This window comes from Crocodylus porosus, unplaced genomic scaffold, assembly GCF_001723895.1.
Source record: "Crocodylus porosus isolate Cpor-Errol unplaced genomic scaffold, CroPor_comp1, whole genome shotgun sequence".
NCBI lineage: Eukaryota > Metazoa > Chordata > Crocodylia > Crocodylidae > Crocodylus > Crocodylus porosus.
Genome location: NW_017728931.1, coordinates 135,132,152 through 135,151,775, shown reverse-complemented (window position 1 = coordinate 135,151,775; position 19,624 = coordinate 135,132,152). Strand labels below are relative to the sequence as shown.

At 42.6% G+C, this 19,624-nt stretch overlaps 1 protein-coding gene across 18 annotated transcripts in view; it reads left to right on the top strand.

Moving 5' to 3' along the window:
• The window catches only part of CELF2 (CUGBP, Elav-like family member 2), a 777,369-nt gene that overhangs the window by 683,705 nt on the left and 74,040 nt on the right, over window positions 1-19,624 (top strand). For all 18 annotated transcript variants that reach the window (XM_019543718.1, XM_019543733.1, XM_019543721.1 and 15 more), the window contains 2 exons: window positions 5,708-5,756; window positions 15,188-15,322. In XM_019543718.1, the coding sequence (XP_019399263.1) occupies window positions 5,708-5,756; window positions 15,188-15,322 (184 nt within the window). The remainder of the gene's footprint in view (window positions 1-5,707; window positions 5,757-15,187; window positions 15,323-19,624) is intronic.

The window sequence follows — 19,624 nt, the reverse complement described above, 5'->3', positions numbered from 1 at the left end:
GGAGCCTGCATAATTTTGCATGATTTTGAGTTTTTCTGTGCATACTTTTGAGTTTTTACCTGTGCAAGTAAAATCACTGTTAATTGTGACTATATTTTTTAATCATGCAATTAATCACAATTAAATGTTTTAATCATTTGACAGTCCTAAAATAAATCAGTAAAAGAGCTATGATAAAATCATGTATATGCTCTTGTTCCAAAGAACTTTAAGTGTGATCCTTCAACCTTTCTTCGGAGGCTCTCCGCATTCAGAGAGACCTCATGTTAGAACACAACAGTTGTTTCTTTTGCTATGGGAACCAAGAGTTATTCCAAATCTTGTTAATGGATGTAAATAATTTACTTGCCTTATTTTTTTAATTCCCCACCTATTAATTGCATATATAAGCTCATAAATACTGCACTTTTATAAGCAAAGCCTCCTTCAGGTCACAAAAAGACAGCCTTCCCTGTTTATAGCATGACAGCATGGCATGTTGAGAAATCACTTACCTAGAGATACATAAGTGTATGGCTTTGTGATGTATAACTACAATAACTGCTTTCTGATAAGACGTGAAATCCTTCATTTCAGGAGATGACATGATTCTAGTGGGTGGCATCTAATTTGAAACAGGTTTATATCATCTGTAATCTTTTGGAGGACCTGAGAAGCACAGCTATTTTATTATTTTATAGCCTACAGTTATACAAGCAAGATAGAAAAGGCAGAGATGATTTTCTTTTTTTTTCTTCTTTTTTTTCTTTTTTTTTTTTTTTTTTGCGCTCATTGTAGAGTGAAAGGAAAGTACCCATTTAGACTTTGTCTCTGTCCCTTTAATTTTCTCATTCACTGCACACCTCTTCCAGATTCATTCTTTTTTTTTTCTCCTGCCTTTAAATATTTTATGGGCAGAGGGCTTATAATATGTATTGTCACGGCAGTTGTCTCTAGAGGTCAGCAATGAGTTTCATAATGAGATGCGAACCAGTGACTCTGTAAAACCCATTTCAGGTTATAAATGGCATGTTTTATTGAATCTAGTGTTAAAGGTTGTTAACTTATCAATTGGTGATGGCCAGGGTTAAACAAGCTTCAACACGAGCCCTCTGATGTTAGAAACCTGACAGGGTAACGTTCTGTACCACCCTTTTCTTTCCAGCACCATGTTTGTGTTCTGCACCCATTTTACCGTGGCTGCCCTGCAGTTTCAGCTCTCAGGACCTCCTTCCAATCTCACATTAGTTGTGCACGAATGTAACTCTGTGGACTACACCAGAGTTACTCCTGGTTTACAGAAGAGAATGGGGCCTGCACAGTTGAGGGGTAGAAACAGATGCAGCCTTTGGGCCTCCATAAAAATCCTGCATTACCCCAGAAGACTCTTCTTCAACCTAAAAAATGTTTATGGAGGCACAAAGAGACAGCAAATACATTAGACATATATACCTTTTGTTGTACCACAACATGCTGCTTTATTGCAGCAGATTTATTTGCTTTATGGTGGGAGAGCACGAGCAGCCCAGAGCTGCCCACGCTATCCTGCCACCCCTAGCAGGCATTTTTTGGGTTTGGGGGTCCTGGTCCTGCATGCCTCAGGAATTCCTATGCAGGATTGGGCCCCTCAAGCCCAGAAAATGGGGCAATCTCTGGAAGCAGGAAAAGATGGGGTTCCCGACTTCAAGAGACTCACTCCAGAGATTGCCCGGGCACATCTCTGCAAGCAAGGAATCCCAGTTTTCCCCACAGGGAAAGCTGGGACACTCCGGTGTCAGTCCTGGGTCTCATCCTGCAGACCACACCGAAGTGTCGAACTCACTGTGGTGCGGTCCCAGGGCTCAGACTGTCAGTCAGCCAATTGCAGTCTGAGCCCCGATACCACGTACTGCACAGCTGATCCCCTTCATTTGGCGACATTTGTTTCTAACCTTGGTCAGGAAGTCATGGACAATCACTCTTGACGCAAGAGGAAGATTCTTAATTTCTTTGCGAATGTAACACTAGCAGATCTGTAGCATTTATTCCCTCGCAGAAGTGGATTGATTGTGATACGGTGACCACTCTGGGTAAATGGGGGTGACCACTGTATTGCGAAGAACCCTTGTGTTATGAACTTGATCAAATTGGCTTCCGCGCTAAAAAGATCCCCACAAATTAGAGTCATGTCATTATCAAAATCAGAGATGCCACTACATATCTTCTGAGTCTGTTTTGACACTACCAAATTAAGTGATGTATCAGTACTGGCAGAAAAGCAGGTAGATTTCCTGTCCAGTTCAGAGTTCGGTTGGTTTGTTTTATTTTCCATTGCTGCATACTCTCCAGAGCATTGGCCATTTGAAATAACCCAGGTATTGGTAAATCCTGCGTTTCCCCAAAAGACTCGTCTTCAACCTAATGAACCTTAATAGGTGCACAGAATGTCAAGAAATACCTGTGACCACTCAGGCCTAAATTTCCTTTGCTTTTTGCTCCTAGTTATATATTTATACATTCACCTAAACAATTCCTTTCCACATTTGGCTTTTTATCTTTCAGCTGCTTTGCTTAATGAAGACATAATGCATGTAATGCGATCATTTTAGCAAGCTACGCCCCTTCCTCATGTTTCATTTTTTCTCACAACGGGAGAAGGTACAATGAGTTAAGTCATCTACAGTGCACAGAGTATTGCTGATGACAGACTAAAAATTAGCATCAGTTAAAGGAGATAGTGCATGACGTCGATTCTCTTTTTCTATAAATTGGATGAAACCGGAGTTGTGGCAGACAAGTTCTGGACAGTTAGAGTTGATTTGGGAAAGAAATGGTTCAAAGAGAATGGAATTGTTAAAACAGAAGCAGTTTATGCATCCTAGTGACTACCTCTGTCTTGTGGCTTCTGGCTTTTCCTTAGGGCACAGCAGGGAATGAAAAGGAAGAGCTTTTTCACACAGAACAAGGAATTTATTGATTTGTGGGTCCAAGCTACATTCTGAACTTTGAGCAGATTTTTATGGAAGACCCAGGGCCTTGTCACCTGTTCACTTGCAACAGTTGGAAATCACTGGAATGTGTGACCTATTAAAGCTAGTACATGTTGGGAGATAATGCTCACCTGAATGGGTGCAGCAATGCCACAAGGCATTTAACATGAGCTAAATTGTTTGAGTGTGTGTCTGCTTGCATTTTAACTGCAGTTAATAAGTGTTAAATTGAATGTGTGATACCACCCTCACACTAATTCTCTTTTCTGGCTAACGAATCCAGCAGACATTGGCAACTAAACACCACCACCAAAAACAACACATGATAGTCAGTTTCTCTCTGTTTCTAAATAGACATTTGACATCATTGCACAGTTCCCATTTTCTGCTTAATTGTTTCTGTTTCCCAATCTCCTACTTAGCATCTTTTCTTTTCTAATAGAATCTGAGTAGTAGCTGATGATTTTAAGTAACCCATGACCCACAAGTATCCAGCCACTACACAGAATGCATAGCCCATTCAATATGCCCCATTTGACATATAGGTTAGGGACAGACATTTAAAAAGCCAGAGCCTGAATTGATTCAATCTTTGCAGGTTAGTCTAACCTGGCTATGCTGAACTGGTTTGTAACTGTACAGACATCTCCTCTGGACTGAAGAAATGCAGACACATGCCTGCAGTGGCTCAGGCTATAAGCCACGGGAGCCCTATAGTGGACCTCCCTTCCCTTTCATACTGCTGAGCTGAGCAGGGCATGGCCAGGCCCCAGAAGGATGCTCTGATCAGGGAGGTGTCCTCCCCCTCATCGTCCCCCCCCCCACGCTGCTCCTGACCGGTGAGGGAGCCAGCAAGGAGCTGTACAGCATTTAGTTACACAGGGAGTAACAAAGCATTTAGCACCCAATCAAGAAAACAAAAGCCTCTCTCATTAGTTCAAGCTCTTTTTAAACGACTTTTTCCAAGAAAGGAGTGGAGGGAGATTACTATCTAACCTGTTCATTAGCTCCAAAAAGCCCTAAGTGGACACTACTATCCTGTCAGCCTTTTTCCTGTCTGCCTTACACAGACACCTCTCAGCATTACCTAGCATACCACGTGCTGTCTGTGTCCTTGCTGTGGGAGAGGAGAGGGGGGAATCCCCACTTGAGCAGCAAGTGTGTGTCAGGAGGCAGGGGGGAGTGGAACAAGGGGAAGCCAGGCAAACACTGTTGTGCTTGTGGAGCTCCAACCAGGGAGCACAGGGATGGGGCCAGCCTGTTCTCTGAGCAGAGAGCCCCACCCAGGGTTGCAAAGCATCTGGGATGCTGGGGGACTCTGGTTTAAGTTAAACCAGGAAGGGGTCTGGGACAGACATTGCATAAACTGGTTTGACCCAAATCAGTTAAATCTGATACTACATTCAACCAGATCTATCTCAAAGTGGTTTCAGCCATTTTCAAACTAGTTTATGTGCACCGAACATCTGTTCTGCTACAGGTTTAAACCAGTTTCTGATCACTTAAACCAGTTTATGTGTAATGTCTGCCCCTAGCCATAGAGGATTCACTGTACAAAGAAAAGTCTGTGGTGCCTTGAGCTGTAAGTGGTTAGATGCTTCCAAACATTCAGAGCCTCACTCAAGTCATTAAGTCTCTGTGCAGGCCCCTTTGTGTTTCCCTGTAAAACAGTTTGCAAGTTTAAGGCTTAAAATGAACATTAAGAGATGATTGTCGGGTGCAAGTCAGCAATGTGTCCATTAGGATGGAACAATGGTAGCTCTGTGGTCAGTGGGATTGCTCTGCAGATACTTTCTAACCATTGAAGAACTGGTACCACTAATATAATGGTAGAAATATGGGGGAGTCTGCAAGGAATGGTCTAACAAATGCAACACTTTGTAGTAATTTAATCTCTTTAGTGTTTTCAAATCCAAATCTGTGTTCCTGCTAGGGACTGAGTAGTGTGGTATCCACTCTGGAAGGCAAAGCCTTTGCCATTCCAGTGCTAAGCTGTAGAATATTGTTGTGTACAGCACAGCACACTAGTCGCCACATAAAGCTATACATAGGAGTTTTCCTCTCTTTTGGCATTTCCTACGAGAAACAGCTCAAAGAAGAAAAGTGCGTTAGGGCTTTTTATTGCAGCCAGGGTAGTAACTCCATATAAAAGGCAGTTTTATGAACAAGCAATTTAAAGTATATTGAAGAGAAGGTCAAATACTAAACAAGCAAGAGCTATAGGAAGTACAGAACTCTCTCCCTTTGTTCCGGAAGGAATAATCACATACCTGTCAATCACGAGGAAAAGTTCATTTCTTATGCCAAACTCCTTCAAGTCGTGTAGGTTTCCACTGCTGCCTGGCAAATCTTAAATTACATTAAAATGCTGTCTTGGTTCTGTGGTAGTTCACAAACTCAAGAAAAGGAAAGTCAAAAGTCAGTAAAGCAGAAACCAAGCATGTCATAAACTAGTGAAGGGTGTAACTTAAGAGTCTTCTGAAACTAGATACAAGAAATTAAAGTTTATATGAGTCCTGTGGGCCTAATGACTTGGGGATTTTTTTCAGCTTGCTAGTTATAAAATCCTCCTTTAACATTATGCTTCCATTTAAAAGCCAATATTATGGTATTATTTTAAATTTATATCATTCTTCCTGTTTAAGATTGATCATGTATCCAGTTAGTCTCCTCAGCAGCTGAACTCGGGGGTGCCAGTAGAGTACTTGATTTTTGTAGCTATCCAACCTACCTTACTTTCTTTTCATTTATATTTTTAGATGCATCATCCCATTCAGATGAAACCTGCAGACAGTGAAAAGTCCAATGGTACGTGATTAACCCATTTCCTATTTAATGTGCATGTCTCTCTTCATTAAAAAAAATGCAAGATGTAGCTTATGCTTGGTTCTCTGTATAGTGAAAATTCTTTAAGAACGTTTCCCTACAGCTAAAAAAAAAGGTGACCTGTTCTGAACCCCTTATCTATACCTTAAATAATGGAGGAAATATTCTCTGAAACTGCTCTTTCCTCATTTTCTTGCACCTGCTCTGTCACAGCCTTGTTGCATATGCCTTTTGTGTGCATCCCACTGTGGTTGTTGTAAAGTTTCTTAACAATCAAGTGAACTCAGGAGCACCTGATGCTAGATAACCCTCTATGATAAAGGTAACATGGATTGGAAAGAGAAGCCCCACAGTCATAAAGCATTTCAACACCTAATGGAACTTAAACAGCTGCTTCCAGTTAAGCATGCCCATAAATGCCCTCCCTGCATGCAGGGTTTTTTTCTGCATATGGAGCAAATTTCTTGCATAAATCATATGTTATGTATAGTACTCTAAACCACTCTAAAATAAACGTTATACAAACAATAATAGCAGTTCAAAATCCAGCTTCTGGACTAAATGAATGTATATGACTTGTAAAATATACAACATGTTAAATCTATAAAATGTCTTGGTTTGCATATTCAGAGAATAATATAATATAATGGTATTCCTGCATTACTCAGTGTGTGTTTATATCTCTTATGCCACTTAGTTCTTCATTCTATAATTTTCTAAAATATATGTTAAAGCTATCTTCTTACCTTCTTAGATTGCAAAAGCTTCTTTTTCCCACAAGGCCTACATAATCAGAGCTGGTTCCTTCCAACAGGCTTCTTTGCACCTCATTAATTAGTAATCAGGGCAGAAGCCATGCACTTAGAGATCTACATATCTGCAAATGTAAATTATGATTGGGCTCTAAATCTCTCTGCAAGGTATTTTTTGCTAATTGTAGTGCATCCCATTTTCAGACTTCTCCATGGACTCTAAAGTTCCGAAGGAAATTAAAACTCGGTATTGTGCTCCTTCAAATAGCATGGCCACCTTTGAAAATTAGCTAGAAGTACAGATGGAGCAAGGACCTGTTTGAAAAGGAGTGGTATTCTTACTACTGTAGAGGTGTCTAAACCAGTGTTTCTCAACCTGTGTGTCCCAACCCAAAAGTGAGTCTCAAGAACATTTGAAAGGGTCGTGAGCAAATCCCAGAAAAATGTGGGGAAGCGTAGGTTTCTCCTTGTAGGCTGGCAGCGTTCCAGCCTGAAAGGAGCTGCTTGGGGCAATTGGAGGCAGCTGGCTTTACTTGCATACACATGTGGCTGGCATGCAGCCAGGCAGGGTTGTGGGAGCAGCCCCAGTAGCTGGATTCAGGTAAGTGTGTTGGGGGCAAGGGTTGGAGATCCAGGGTGTGTACTGGGGGGCTGGTAGCACTCATACTCTCAGGGGCAGGGTGGTGAGAGACACTGCTGGGGGGGAAGGGGAGGAGGGGCCATAACCAGACTTTCTAGTGCAGTGTGGGAGTCCCAACTGAGATAGGGGGTGCCACAGACCTTTCTTCCTCCTCCCTCCAGCCCGTGCCAGGGCCGGACTCACTCTATGGCCACCTGCGTGAGCCACAGACACTGCAGTAACCACTCCAGCCCTAGCAGATTGGGGCAAGGAGCTGCAGGTTGCAAGAGAGGGGCACCAACATGCCGCAGGGAGGCAGGGGACTGTGGGTCAGGAGTGAGGGCACCAGCAGGGCCAGGGGGATGTGGTTCCTGAGTGGGGGGCAGGTCCAGGGAGCTATGGGTGGGGAGTGAGGGGCACCAGCAGGGCCAGGGGGCCGTGGGTCAGGACTGGCCATCAATATTTACAAATGGGTCCTGGTACTAAAAAGGTTGAGAACCACTGGTCTAAACTATTTAAGCTAGGAGTAATTTATTACCCTTGTTTGGATGTTCAGAAGAAAGGCCAAGTAGTATGAAAAGGTTTGTAGACACTAAACAGTACTAATAACATGAAAATCTGCCTCCATTGAAATCAGTGAGTGTTTTGTCACAGCAAGACTTAGTCCCCAGTAACTATTGTGTTCTCCAAGGGTCATTTCTTCTGTTTAAGGGGACCCTATGAACTAATTATATCTCACTTAATCCCATATGGACACTTTTATCAAGGTTCTCATGAGCAAATTGGAAACACAAGAACCCCAAATAGACTTGAAATGAAAAGTTACTTCACACCTGAAGTTCCTTCTTCCCCAAACAAGTTTAGAACAATAGAATAATAGAATTGGAAGGGATCTAACATCCAGGGTGAGATGAGCTGTTTCTTAATCCTCTCAGACAGATGCTTACCCAGTATCTTGACAGACTGTAGTGAAGGACATTCAGATTTCCATGGACAGCTTGTCTCCTCTTCTTCCATATGGCTGACTTGGAGCAACAGTTATAAAGTCCAGTTTAAGTTTGCTAACCAGTCTAAAAGGAAATTTATCTCTGTCATGTCACCACCACATTTGTATAGGGGCCAGAGTGTTGCTTTGTGGTTCGTAGTTTGATTAGGGTTGCCACAGTCACGTTCTGTAAAACTCCTTATACACCACCTGTGCATCAAGTGACCACAGCGACCTTGCCCGCTTCGGGTCCGATATGGAACCTTCCGTGGTTTTGGCAGAAGGTCAAAACCAGGCAGCTTTATAGTTGGGTTGGAAATCAGATGTTTATTCCAAATGGTGGTTTAATGCCACACTTTCCTCCAAACTGCTTCACCATCAAGTCCTGCGGTGGCTGGTACATGTGTCCACCAAGCTTTCCAGGAGACCATGCAGTGAGCTGGAGGGTTCTTTACATCTCTGTGGATGGGTAGGTCTCGATTGTCATTCATGCGGATGACCTCTGTCTATGTAGCTTTATTCCAGCAAATGTTTGGAGGAGCAATATTGGCCAGCATTGATCTGGTGTAGATTTCAGGGTTCTGGTATAGCATGCATTGCAGAATTTAATTGTTGTGAACAGTTGAGCTACTATTCTTATATTAAGGATTTTTTTCTGAGATTGGATCCAGATTGGCTTTGCTGCAGTTTAAACTCATTGTCTTGTGCCCTGTTCTCTACAGAGAGAGAGAACAGTTGTTCTCCTCTTTGGGGGCAGCCAGTCCAATATTTGAAAACTACTCTCATGTCCCTCTCAATCTCCTTTCCCCCAAACTAGATAGACCTAGTTCTCTCAACCGTTCCTCAAGAAGCCCTCATTCCAACCACTTTATCATCACCGTTGTATGCCTCTGGATCCTGTCCAGTTTCTCTACAGTCTTCAAAAATGCATACAGTACTCCAGCTGAGACCTAACCAATGCCAAGTAGAATAGTAATATCACCTTCTGTGTCTTACATGCAGCGTTTCTGTTAATACAGCTCAGAATTATATTTCCTGATTTTTGCAACTGCATCACACTGATGACTTGGCTTGAGTCTATGACCCACCATATCCCACAGATCCTTACTGCTTTAACCCAGTGATTCTCAACCATGGCGCCATGGTGCCCTGGGGTTTCATGACAGCATTTGAGGGATAGCACTGGGAGAGAGGAGATAAGCCAGATAAGCTTGAAGAAACAAGTGCAAACTCTTCTTTTCCAATCACTCTTCCCCCCAACTTATTGCAGTACAGGCTGTTCTCTGCCAGAAGCTCCTTGTCCCTTCCAACCCCTCTTTAAGCTCTCTGAGCATTTGTACACATGCTCCAGGAGTGGGATCAACCATGACCCCCAAGTCCTTTTCGTCGGTAGTGCTAGCCAGCATAGCACTGCCAAGCTTATAAAGATGCTGCGGGTTTTTCCTCCCAGGGTGGAGAACCTTGCATTTTTCGGTGTTAAACACCATCAGGTTCTCATCCGCCCATTTCCTGAGCCTGTCCCGGTCAGCCTGGATCGCCCACCTGTCCTCAGGTGTGGACACTTTACCCCAAAGTTTGGTACTTGCTGAGTAACATGTTTGACAATCCCATTGAGCTGGTACTAGTTTAACCACTGGATTTCTAGAATCCAGTGTCCTGTAGCCCAACAGCACACAAGGGAATGACAAGCGAACTTCTCATCTAGCTGCATTTGATTTCCAGTGGAAATGACTTAATTATCTACTTACAGATGGGTTGACTTTGGCTGATCCAGAGCATGACTTATACTCGTGCTTCTGAAGGTGAAGTGAGCCATCTCAACCACTCTGCCAACATGCCCCTACTAGAGAAATGAAGCATCCTTAAAGGAAGTTCCTTCTTTGAGAAGATGTAGTCTGCAGTACATTCTGCTTTTTAAGATTTGTAGAATTAATGATTACATATGGCCTTTAAGTTACTTGGGTGGTGGTTACCCATGTTAGTCGGAAATCAGGCAGAAGGTAGGGCAGAGTGGCAGAGATGAACTGGTTCAGAGAAGCATAAGCTTTTGTAGGAAATGACCGACTTTGTGAGATGCTAGTGAATTTCGCATGACCCCCAAGTTCATCTGATTACTGCTATGTTGAGCCCAATAAATTTTATCTTTAACCCGTTCTTTAGAAACAGAAGAAACCTGAATTTGAAGGCTTTAAGAGGTATAGAATCCATTACTTCTGTTGGTAGTTTCTTCCAATACTGAATCATTCTTGCTCTTATAAATTTTGGTCTTATTCCACAAAACTTGTACTTCCTGGCTCTAATGTAGAAAAATATTTAAACATGTACTTTAAGAGGTCAGTGGGAACAGTAAAGTGCTTAAGTTAAGCAAATATTTAGGTGCCTTGCTGGATCAGGCTGCATATACTTCCTATAAAAACAAATGGGAGTTTAGAGCTGGGGTGCTCAATGTATTAGCCCTGTGGGCCTGGTGTGGGACTGATCTGCAGGCCAGATCAGACCTCACACCCCAGGACTGGGCCCATGTGGCCTCAGTTGGGCCCTAATTGCCAGGATCAGGCCCTGGGGTCCCACACCAATTGCACCCAGCCCACATGCTGGAATTGGGCCCTGTGCACCCGATCTAGCATACAAGGCCACATCTGTGGGGTAGCCCCATAGGATGAATGACACAGCACCAGGACCAATTCTGGCTTGTGAGTTCAGGAGTTGAATACTATTGGTTTAAGGCATAGATCCCATTTGTGTATGGATAAGCCAATGAAATTCTCATTTAAAGTATAAAGGAAATGGTACAGCATTATCCTGTATTTAGTCTCGGATTCACTGAAAACTTGAAGAAATGGTTTTGAAATTCTAAGTGGAGAGACTTGCAGATTTGGAGGCAGTAATTAAATGCCATATGCCAGCACTAACACATAGAAAAGTTGTTAATTAATTCAGGCAGCTCTGGATCCAGGTGTGACTTTGACAGATTGTACACTAGGGTTTTTTGCAGGTTTACAAATAGGGATAAAAATTCGGTTCCCCCTGCCTCCCCTTCAGAATAGAAAATAAAATTTTACTTAATTAACCATTTCTGGATTGGCTCAGAAGAAGAGGGCAGCTTCTTCTGTAAAAGATGGTCTTCTAAAACTCCCGAAAGAGGAGTCCGGTCACTTTTAAAGGAGCACCCACCCCACCCCCATCAATGTTTTGTCTTCAAAAAAATAAGTGTGGGAAAACAAATCAGAAGAGAATTTTTGTCACTATTTTAAGCCTGCCCCCCCTCCCTCACTCCTTTAATTTAAGCATGAGTTTTGTCATGGTTTGACTCCAAAGGCTGTCACTTTGTGGTAATATATGAAAATGGACTGGAAACAGGTGAAAACTGTGTTGCATTTCACCATTGAGCAAACAGAGCATCAGGATCTGCACAGGTGGGACCCTTCTCCAACTTCTGTGGGACTCCATGGTTACAGGGCTTCTCCTGTGAAGCTGGAGCTCCACACATGAGTCCTACATATGCTGACCGGGCTAGGTTCAGCAGCTTTGTCCTGCTCCAGCAATGCAAAGCAGGTGTACAGCCCACTTAACAGGCCTAGTATGTCCGATTGCACCAGCATGGCTATTGTAAGCAGATGCGAAGCAGCAGGCTGTAGCATGGCCAGGGTCCAAAAGCTGACTCTGAGGGAGAAACTGTATGGTTTGGGTCACTCTTCTGGATTTTTGAACCGCTGCTCTCAATAACTGGGGGACTGTTAAAGGATGGAATATGAACACGTGCATGCTTGTGAACGGTGCAAGCACAAGGGCGTCCGCAGCCTCTGCTGCTTTGGGTTGTGGCAATGAGGTGAGGCAGCTGCTGCTAAGATCAGATGAAGAGAAACTTTGCCCAGCTGCATAAGCCTGCTTTGGGACCACTCAACCCAGAGCACATAAGGCATGAGGTACCGCGCACAGCTGCTACAGCAGCTTGCAGCACGCCCAGCACAGCAGCATCCAGTGGCCAAAGGTGGAAACGGCAGACCTCTCCGGCAAAGTTCCCGAGCTTGCCTACACTTTATCACAAGAACCTCTCAAATCCGTTTTTCTGCATTTGACCCACCTCTGTCCTTTCACTAGGTGTTTTTTTATGATTTTTCTGTGAGAAAGGTAAACGCTCCTTTTAGCATGGAATAATTGCAGTGGAACAGTTAAATTACCTAGCAAAAAACATGGAAGCAGTGTTAGACCCGGAGAAGGAGCTCCAATGTTTCTGGCTCCCGGTCTCATGTAGAGAAGCAGAGCTCCTGCTTTTCTCTGCACTGAAGTGTGCATTGTTTCAAGTGTGCTCTTTTTAATGATATCGCTGGTTAGAACAGAGGTAAGGAGCCTATGCAATTTTAATATTGACATTGCCTCTTTAAATATTCATGACGTTAGGCCATCAGCCAATATAACACTGCCATTTTCTTCACTGGTTGGAAACAGCATTGGATGCAGGGCACGTCATCATGTCAATATGGGGGGGTTTTTGTACTCGGAGCCTTTTTTGTCGAAATCTGCATTTTTAAGATGTACCGTACACAGAAGCCGGATGCTTCATTTAGTATAAAATCACCCTCCAGCTGAAAACCTGCAAATGATTTTAGTTAAATGGCATATTTGTAGGTTTACTTGTGCAACTGAGGGAGGCCAGTAGGGAGTTTGTCATCTGCTAGCATTTAGAAAAAGAAAACAAAGTCTTAGCTTTTTACTTTGGGGGCAAAGAAGTTAAAAGGGCTGGTTGCCAGAATAGCAGCTTTTGCTTTTCTGTTATGGTGAAGGAGGGAGGAGGACCTCGGTGTCCATGAAAGAGCCCTTATTTATCTTGTTTCTGACCTCCCCTCTTATAGTCACTTTTGACAGAGTCTTTGTCCAAGCAGGACTTTGTTCAAATGTGAGACCCTGTCACCGCACAGTTGCTAAACAGACTTGAGTCACTGTTGGTTTTTGGATGGGGAGGGGGGCTGGGAGTTGGAAAGTCTTGAGTTCTGACCCTGGCCCTGCACCTGACTCACCGAACAGTCACGGGCAAGACCGCAGCTTTTCTGTATCTCCATTTCTCCATTGGTCAAATGGATGCCCATAATAGCAAAGCCTATAAAGAAACAGGAAAGAGAAAAGATGCTATTGCTACCAGGTTAAAAATGGTTAGAGAGCCCAAACAATCTTCAGGTTATTTACAGCTCCGTTGTCTTCTGCTGTGGTCAACCCATCTATAGCTCATAGCTGTAACAGGCTCACAGTATTTATTCAGCATTTGTTAACTCTTCATGAACTCTCTCTAAATGTAAACCTAATAGAAACTGGGAATGGAAGTTCTGAACAAGACACGTTCCTGAACGCTGAAGTGACACCAGTCTCCTCGAAGTCTTGAGGATGAGAGTCTAGATCCTAGAATCAGCCGACAGGGCTATGCCAGGCAGAGTGAGGGACCCTCACTACAAATAAATGTGGTTTATTTTCCGCCACATTTCTATGATCTTTTCAGGGAAACATATTTGCTCTCCCTCTATAAAAAGCAGAATGTCTTCTTTTTTTGCCCAACTAGGAATAGATATTTAAAGAAAAGTACTCCAAACACCCCTGTGGCGATCAATAAAAATTAGCCTCTGGTTTTTACTGCTGAAATTATGTTAAATGCCCTAAAAGTATCAATGCATAAAACTAGTAAAATAGTACTAATAAAATAGATGGATTTCTTCTTTCTCAGCTGCAATGTATTCTGTTTGGCAAATGCATGCTAATACAAGGGAGGTGGGTTGGGAAGCAAAGGAAGATTCGTATTTTGCAAGCACAAAATGAAAATACTTCATTACAAAAATAATTTGCACAATAATAGAAATAAATAAGTGCACCACAGATTCTCTGGAGTAAAGCTTCCCCTCTATCTTTGCTTCCCCACAAACTCTGACAGCCTGCTCATTAACAATGAATAGGATTTGCATGCCATTTCAAAACGAGAAGAAAGGCGAAGTGTATATAGCATATAATAAGCCCTTAGATTTTTTTTTTTTAAATATAGATGAGATAATGAGTTCACTTTTTTTTTTTTTTTTTAATGCTTCCAGGGCTGAGTTGTGCTGTTATGAACTATTTCATTTTTTTTACGCCCGTCTCCAGGTTTGAACCCTTGGTCTAAAGTTTGGTTAAGCTGCAGAGCTGGTACATATATTCTGCTAGTGACCTAGTTTACTTGGGCTACGGTGACAATAGAGAAAGGAAATAATTTACGGATCGCTCAAGCAAACTGCCTTTTGTATTTCTCGCAAACTCAACATCATTTCCACTCAAAAGGGTTTGGCTCTTATAAAGTAATATGCACTCGTCTTGTTAAAGTGCTGCCCTGAAACATGCCTTATGTCCCCTTGGAGAAGAGACTACTGTATAATTATGAGTAGAGAGGAGAGAATATGATACATTATTCTTTCCAGAGCAGTTACTACAAACCTGCCTCTTTTGAGTGTTGTGTATTACAGCAGGTTGAAATTGAAAGCTAGCAGCCTTTCTGTACCAACACATTTCTGTAGAGTATTTTTCATTAATTCATTTTATTATATATCTATATCTATATATATTATATATATTAATTGTATAGGTATATTATTATAGATATATATTATTATTGTATAGATATATATAGATATACATATATTGGTATAGATAGCTATATATAGAGACAGAGAGAGAGAGAGAGATTTCAATACATAAGGAAGGCATGGACTATTACCTATAGTGAGGATTTATGCAAAAATGTCTGCTCTCTGGCACAGGGTGCTGCCTCTTAACTATTATGATGGGATAAGGGATGCAGAATGACTTTAGTCATCGAATTAGTACGTTAAACAATCACCACCAAAAAACGGAGAAGGATAAAGAGGAGAAAGATTTGGGGGGTGGGGGGAGGTTGTAAGTATAATGCATTTGCCTCAGGACTTGTCTTCAGTGACAGAGCCAGACTCACATGACTGGAGCCTGGTTTGATGTGGTAATGAAGCATTGATCACAGGAAAAAAGATGAAATGGCCTTTGCTCATTCATTATTTTTATCTTCTAGCTGTGGAAGACAGAAAATTGTTCATAGGAATGGTTTCGAAGAAGTGTAATGAGAATGATATCAGGGTGATGTTTTCTCCATTTGGCCAGATAGAAGAATGCCGAATTCTTCGGGGACCTGACGGGCTGAGCAGAGGTGAGTGTGCAGTCTATAAAGTCTCTTTCCTTAAGTGCTAATTGGAGCTATGTGTCACAGGCAGGGTAGATGTAGCCACTGTCTACAGCTAGAGGTTATGCTGTAATATGCCCCACGTGCTGAAGTTACCCACATGAACTTTTCACAGTGACTGAAATTATCAGCTTTTATTTTTAATGTCAGAAAGGTCTTGGTGCCAACATATTAACTTGTGTTATCACACTGTTTGTCAGATGGAAAGGTACCATCGCACCCTGATAAAACGATGCCCATTCTCCCTATCATGCAATCAAAGATTTTGCTTCCCCCTCCTTCTCCTTTGTACCAGACGGGGGAAAAAATCAACCATTTAAGTGATAGGTTGAAGACATCTAGGGTCTTGTGAACTGGCCCTTCCTAGAGGAATAAACCCTCTATTCCCAAATTTCCTCTCAACCACACACAAAACAAGAAAGCTCTGTTGTGACTCAGGAATAGAGTCATAAAGGGGTTAACTGCTAGAGTTGTGTGCCGACAGAGCTTGCAAAGGGAGCTTTCATAGCTCACATCCCTAGGTCAAACCAGAGGTACAGCAGGAGCGCATCGCTCAGCCATGTGAAAGGCACAGAGTCTGGAGCACGTACCAGATTATTATTTCAGCGTGTTGGAAGAAAAGTGCAGTGCAGACTTCGACAGGTGATTATCCCCTTTTAGCTATGCAACAGGCAGCATTTTGTATCTGAGAAAGGCTCTTGAAGATATGTTAAAAAGAGAAGCAGACATATTGATGACCCATGCTGCCTATTAAGTCATTGGTGTATGGATGTGACATTACTCTCTGAGCACAATCCTTCCCACCAGCTTATTGCCATATGGAGCTGTGTTGGGAAGAGGATCATGGCAAGCCCATCTGCCTTAGGGGAAAGATGCCATGCTTCAACTGACACACTTTAAAGGCACAGAGCATTAAAATCAAGTGAAAAAAAAAATGTGGGGTTGTAAAGAAACATATTATTTTGAAGAAACCAAAAATGAATTGTTTCTGGCTATTTTCTTTTTCTTCTAAATATGTAAAAAAAGTACCTAGGAATCACAGTTTATGCATTTTATTACAATTTCAAATCACAGAAAATGTAAACAAATTCTGCAGGGGGGGGGGTCCAATTTCAGAAGTATTCGGTTACCTTAAACGCTGGAGTCTATAAAATTATGAGCAGCAGCTTGCAGTTTCAAGGTGGTTATATGCAGCAATTTCTCAACTGGCTATCAAGTCCAGCAGAAGAGATGGGGACCTGAGGGCCAGCAAGGCGACTCTCATGGTGGAAAGCATTGACCATATCATGTCCATGTAAATAAGAAATAAAAAATGCCCACTGAAAACATACTCTGCCTGTGAATAGAAGACCACATATTTCATTCATGAGCATGGGCCAAGCAGCACACATGCCTGAAATTGTACAGGCGAAGACAGTGGCGCTATAGGCTGCATGGACAGGGAGGCAGCAGTCCATCCATGAGCAAGTAGCAGGCTTGTATTGCTTTTAAAAACCTTAGTACCCAAAAAGTGAACTTCTAGAATGTGCATAAGCTTTTACATGCAAAGCCAAAAAAGTGTAGGAGACCGAGTTAATTTTGCAAATCGCATTGTATCAAACAGTAAATATGAGTTGAGCCAGACCAAACCACTTACATTTCCAGTGGCAAGGGCATTCAATTGTGTCAGCACCATTGGGGATGAGGGGAGTGATGCTAGGTAATTATTTGAGTACTCAGAATGAATTATAAAATAGCAAAGCAAATGTTTTGAGTCCTATAAAATGTTTTGGCTCTTCAGCATGTCCCTGTAGGGGAGTAACTGAATATCCGTGCATTCATCTGCTTCTCTTCAATAGATATGAGCTTTTCTATTTTTATACATGTATGATCAGGAGGGCTAGTGGGAAAGGCTGGGATGGTGCGGTTTTATTCCCCAAGAGATGGCAATTACACTATCGCAAAAGTTGAGATTTTAAGTCCCGTTACAAATTGGTCAGGTGTTGCAATATAGCACAGTGATCAAAGAGCATCATAGGTTAATATGCTGGGCTTTCACCTCTGGAGACTGAAGATCACATTCTAGATGGGTCACACACAAATAGATGTAGGAATGTATTGACTTAGCAGAGCTATAGACTCGCTAACGTTTGGGTTCATTTCTGACACAGTCACACACAGTGGTATTATATCATGCCCTGATGTATCATGCCTTGTTAAACTTGAATTGCTTTCTACACCCATGTTCACACTTGAAAATGAGTTCAGCAGTGGCTGCCTAGTTTCCAGGCAGATGTTTATCAACTTCACAAAACCACCATGCCAAGAGAGAAGGCCAAGTGTTGGGAAAAGTGACTGGTATCACAGAACTGATTTGAAGGGTGCCAAGAGGGATCTTAGAGGAGACAGCATGCAACCAAACTCTGGTTCTTTCTAACTAGGAGAAAAAATTAATACAATTCAAACTTGAAACTCGTTCAAATGTTCTACTGCAGGGATTTTCAGCCTTTTTTTAATACGTGTACCCCCGGCAGGGGGTGCGTGGCAAACCAATGGATGCGGAGCAGGGCGGGTGGGGGGGGTTAGCAGCCAGACATGAGAGGGAGGACGGGGTGGTGAGTGGCAGGACCTTTCAGAGTACCCCAGGGGTACACATACCCCCAGTTGACAACCCCTGTTCTATTAGATTCCTATTAGGGTTTCCAATAAACTCCCCACTACCATACACACTCTTTTTTCCCCCTGTGTATGGCAACTGCCTTTTCAAATATTCAACCCTCACAGAGAGAGGCAGGGTGAATGAAGAACAATCGCATTCTTAGGAAAGCATTGTCCTCCCAATGCACATACGTTTGAGAGAGGACACTGCCCACAATGCAACAAAATGAAAATGCAGCCAACCCAACAGGCTCTGCTTGGCTAGTTTAAGCTGCTCTTCAACGACGTAATCATTGATGGCTTTAAAAATTAGCACATCATGATACCGCAGAAATGAAGAGCAGGAAAAATATAGTCATTGACATTTAAGTAAGCTTTGGAGCTAAGTAGAATGCTTTGGGGAAGGAATTTTTATCATCAACAGATGAGAATTCCCAGTCACCAAAGATTGCCTCTGACACGACTGTTTTGTAGAACAATTTGGTTCTGTACTACTGCTTTTTTCTTGTAAATAAATGAAGCTTTCAATCAACTTTTGCCCCTGTTCACAGTATGCTGCTCATACATATGCCTCTCAGGTGGCTGCATGAGACTATAAACATGTAGCATGGACCTCTAATGGCAACGTACCATGTAGCCTGAGCAGAAACAAGTCTCCCTCCCCGTCCACAGTGGCATGGGAAGCTGTTACACTTTGATGAGTGTGATAGAAATGCTTAGATAAAGAGAGGGAGGGAGATGGATTGAACAGGTTGTTGTTAAAGTAGTGTCAAGCCAAGAGCAGATAGAGCTTTAATAAAGTCACACCCATTCATGTTGCTACAGATAAAGGTCTGTCAGCATTTCTGCTTCAAATTCCTATTGCCAGCTTTTAGAAAGCCATCTGTAAAACCAGCCTAAAACCATCATATAAGGTCCCAGTTGTGAAGCAATATATTTTAAATACATTTTCTAAAACCTCTGTTTAACCACCTCCTATTGCCATTGTTCCTTTGCTCCTGCAGCTGAAAAAATGGCTTTATTTTACATCTGTAAGTGGTTTGATTTCCACACTAGTCCAGCAGGTAGGCCGTGGCCGTCAAATATTCCTTGCCATCTAATGTCCATTTGAAAGCCTTGGTAAAATTGCTTTTTGATATAGAGACATTCTGCATTTGAGATATGTCTGTTTAAAAATAAAAATAATGAACTGGCTGTCTCAGGGCTGAATAGAAATGAAGGCTGACCTACCATCCAGCTCAGCGTTTCTGAGACTGTAGTGAAGCTTAAAACTTCCTCTGAGCTAGGGACAGACATTCAAAAAGCCGGAGCCTGAATTGATTCAATATTTGCAGGTTAGTCTATCCTGCCTAGATTGAACCAATTTGCATGTGAACAGACATTCCCCCTGGACTAAGGAAATGCAGGGACATGCCTGCAGCCACTCAAGCCAAGAGCCAGGGGTGCCAGAGGGTGCCCCCAGCTGCAGGGAAGCTGTGCTGGGGGAGCATGGCCAGGCCGCAGCACTAGCCTGGAGTGAACTGGCCAGGGAGGGGTTTGATTCCCCCCACCCTGTCTTACCAGCATTGATCAGAGCTACAGTCAGCTGGGCACACTGGAGAACGCAGCCACATGCTGGCCGGCATTGCCCCC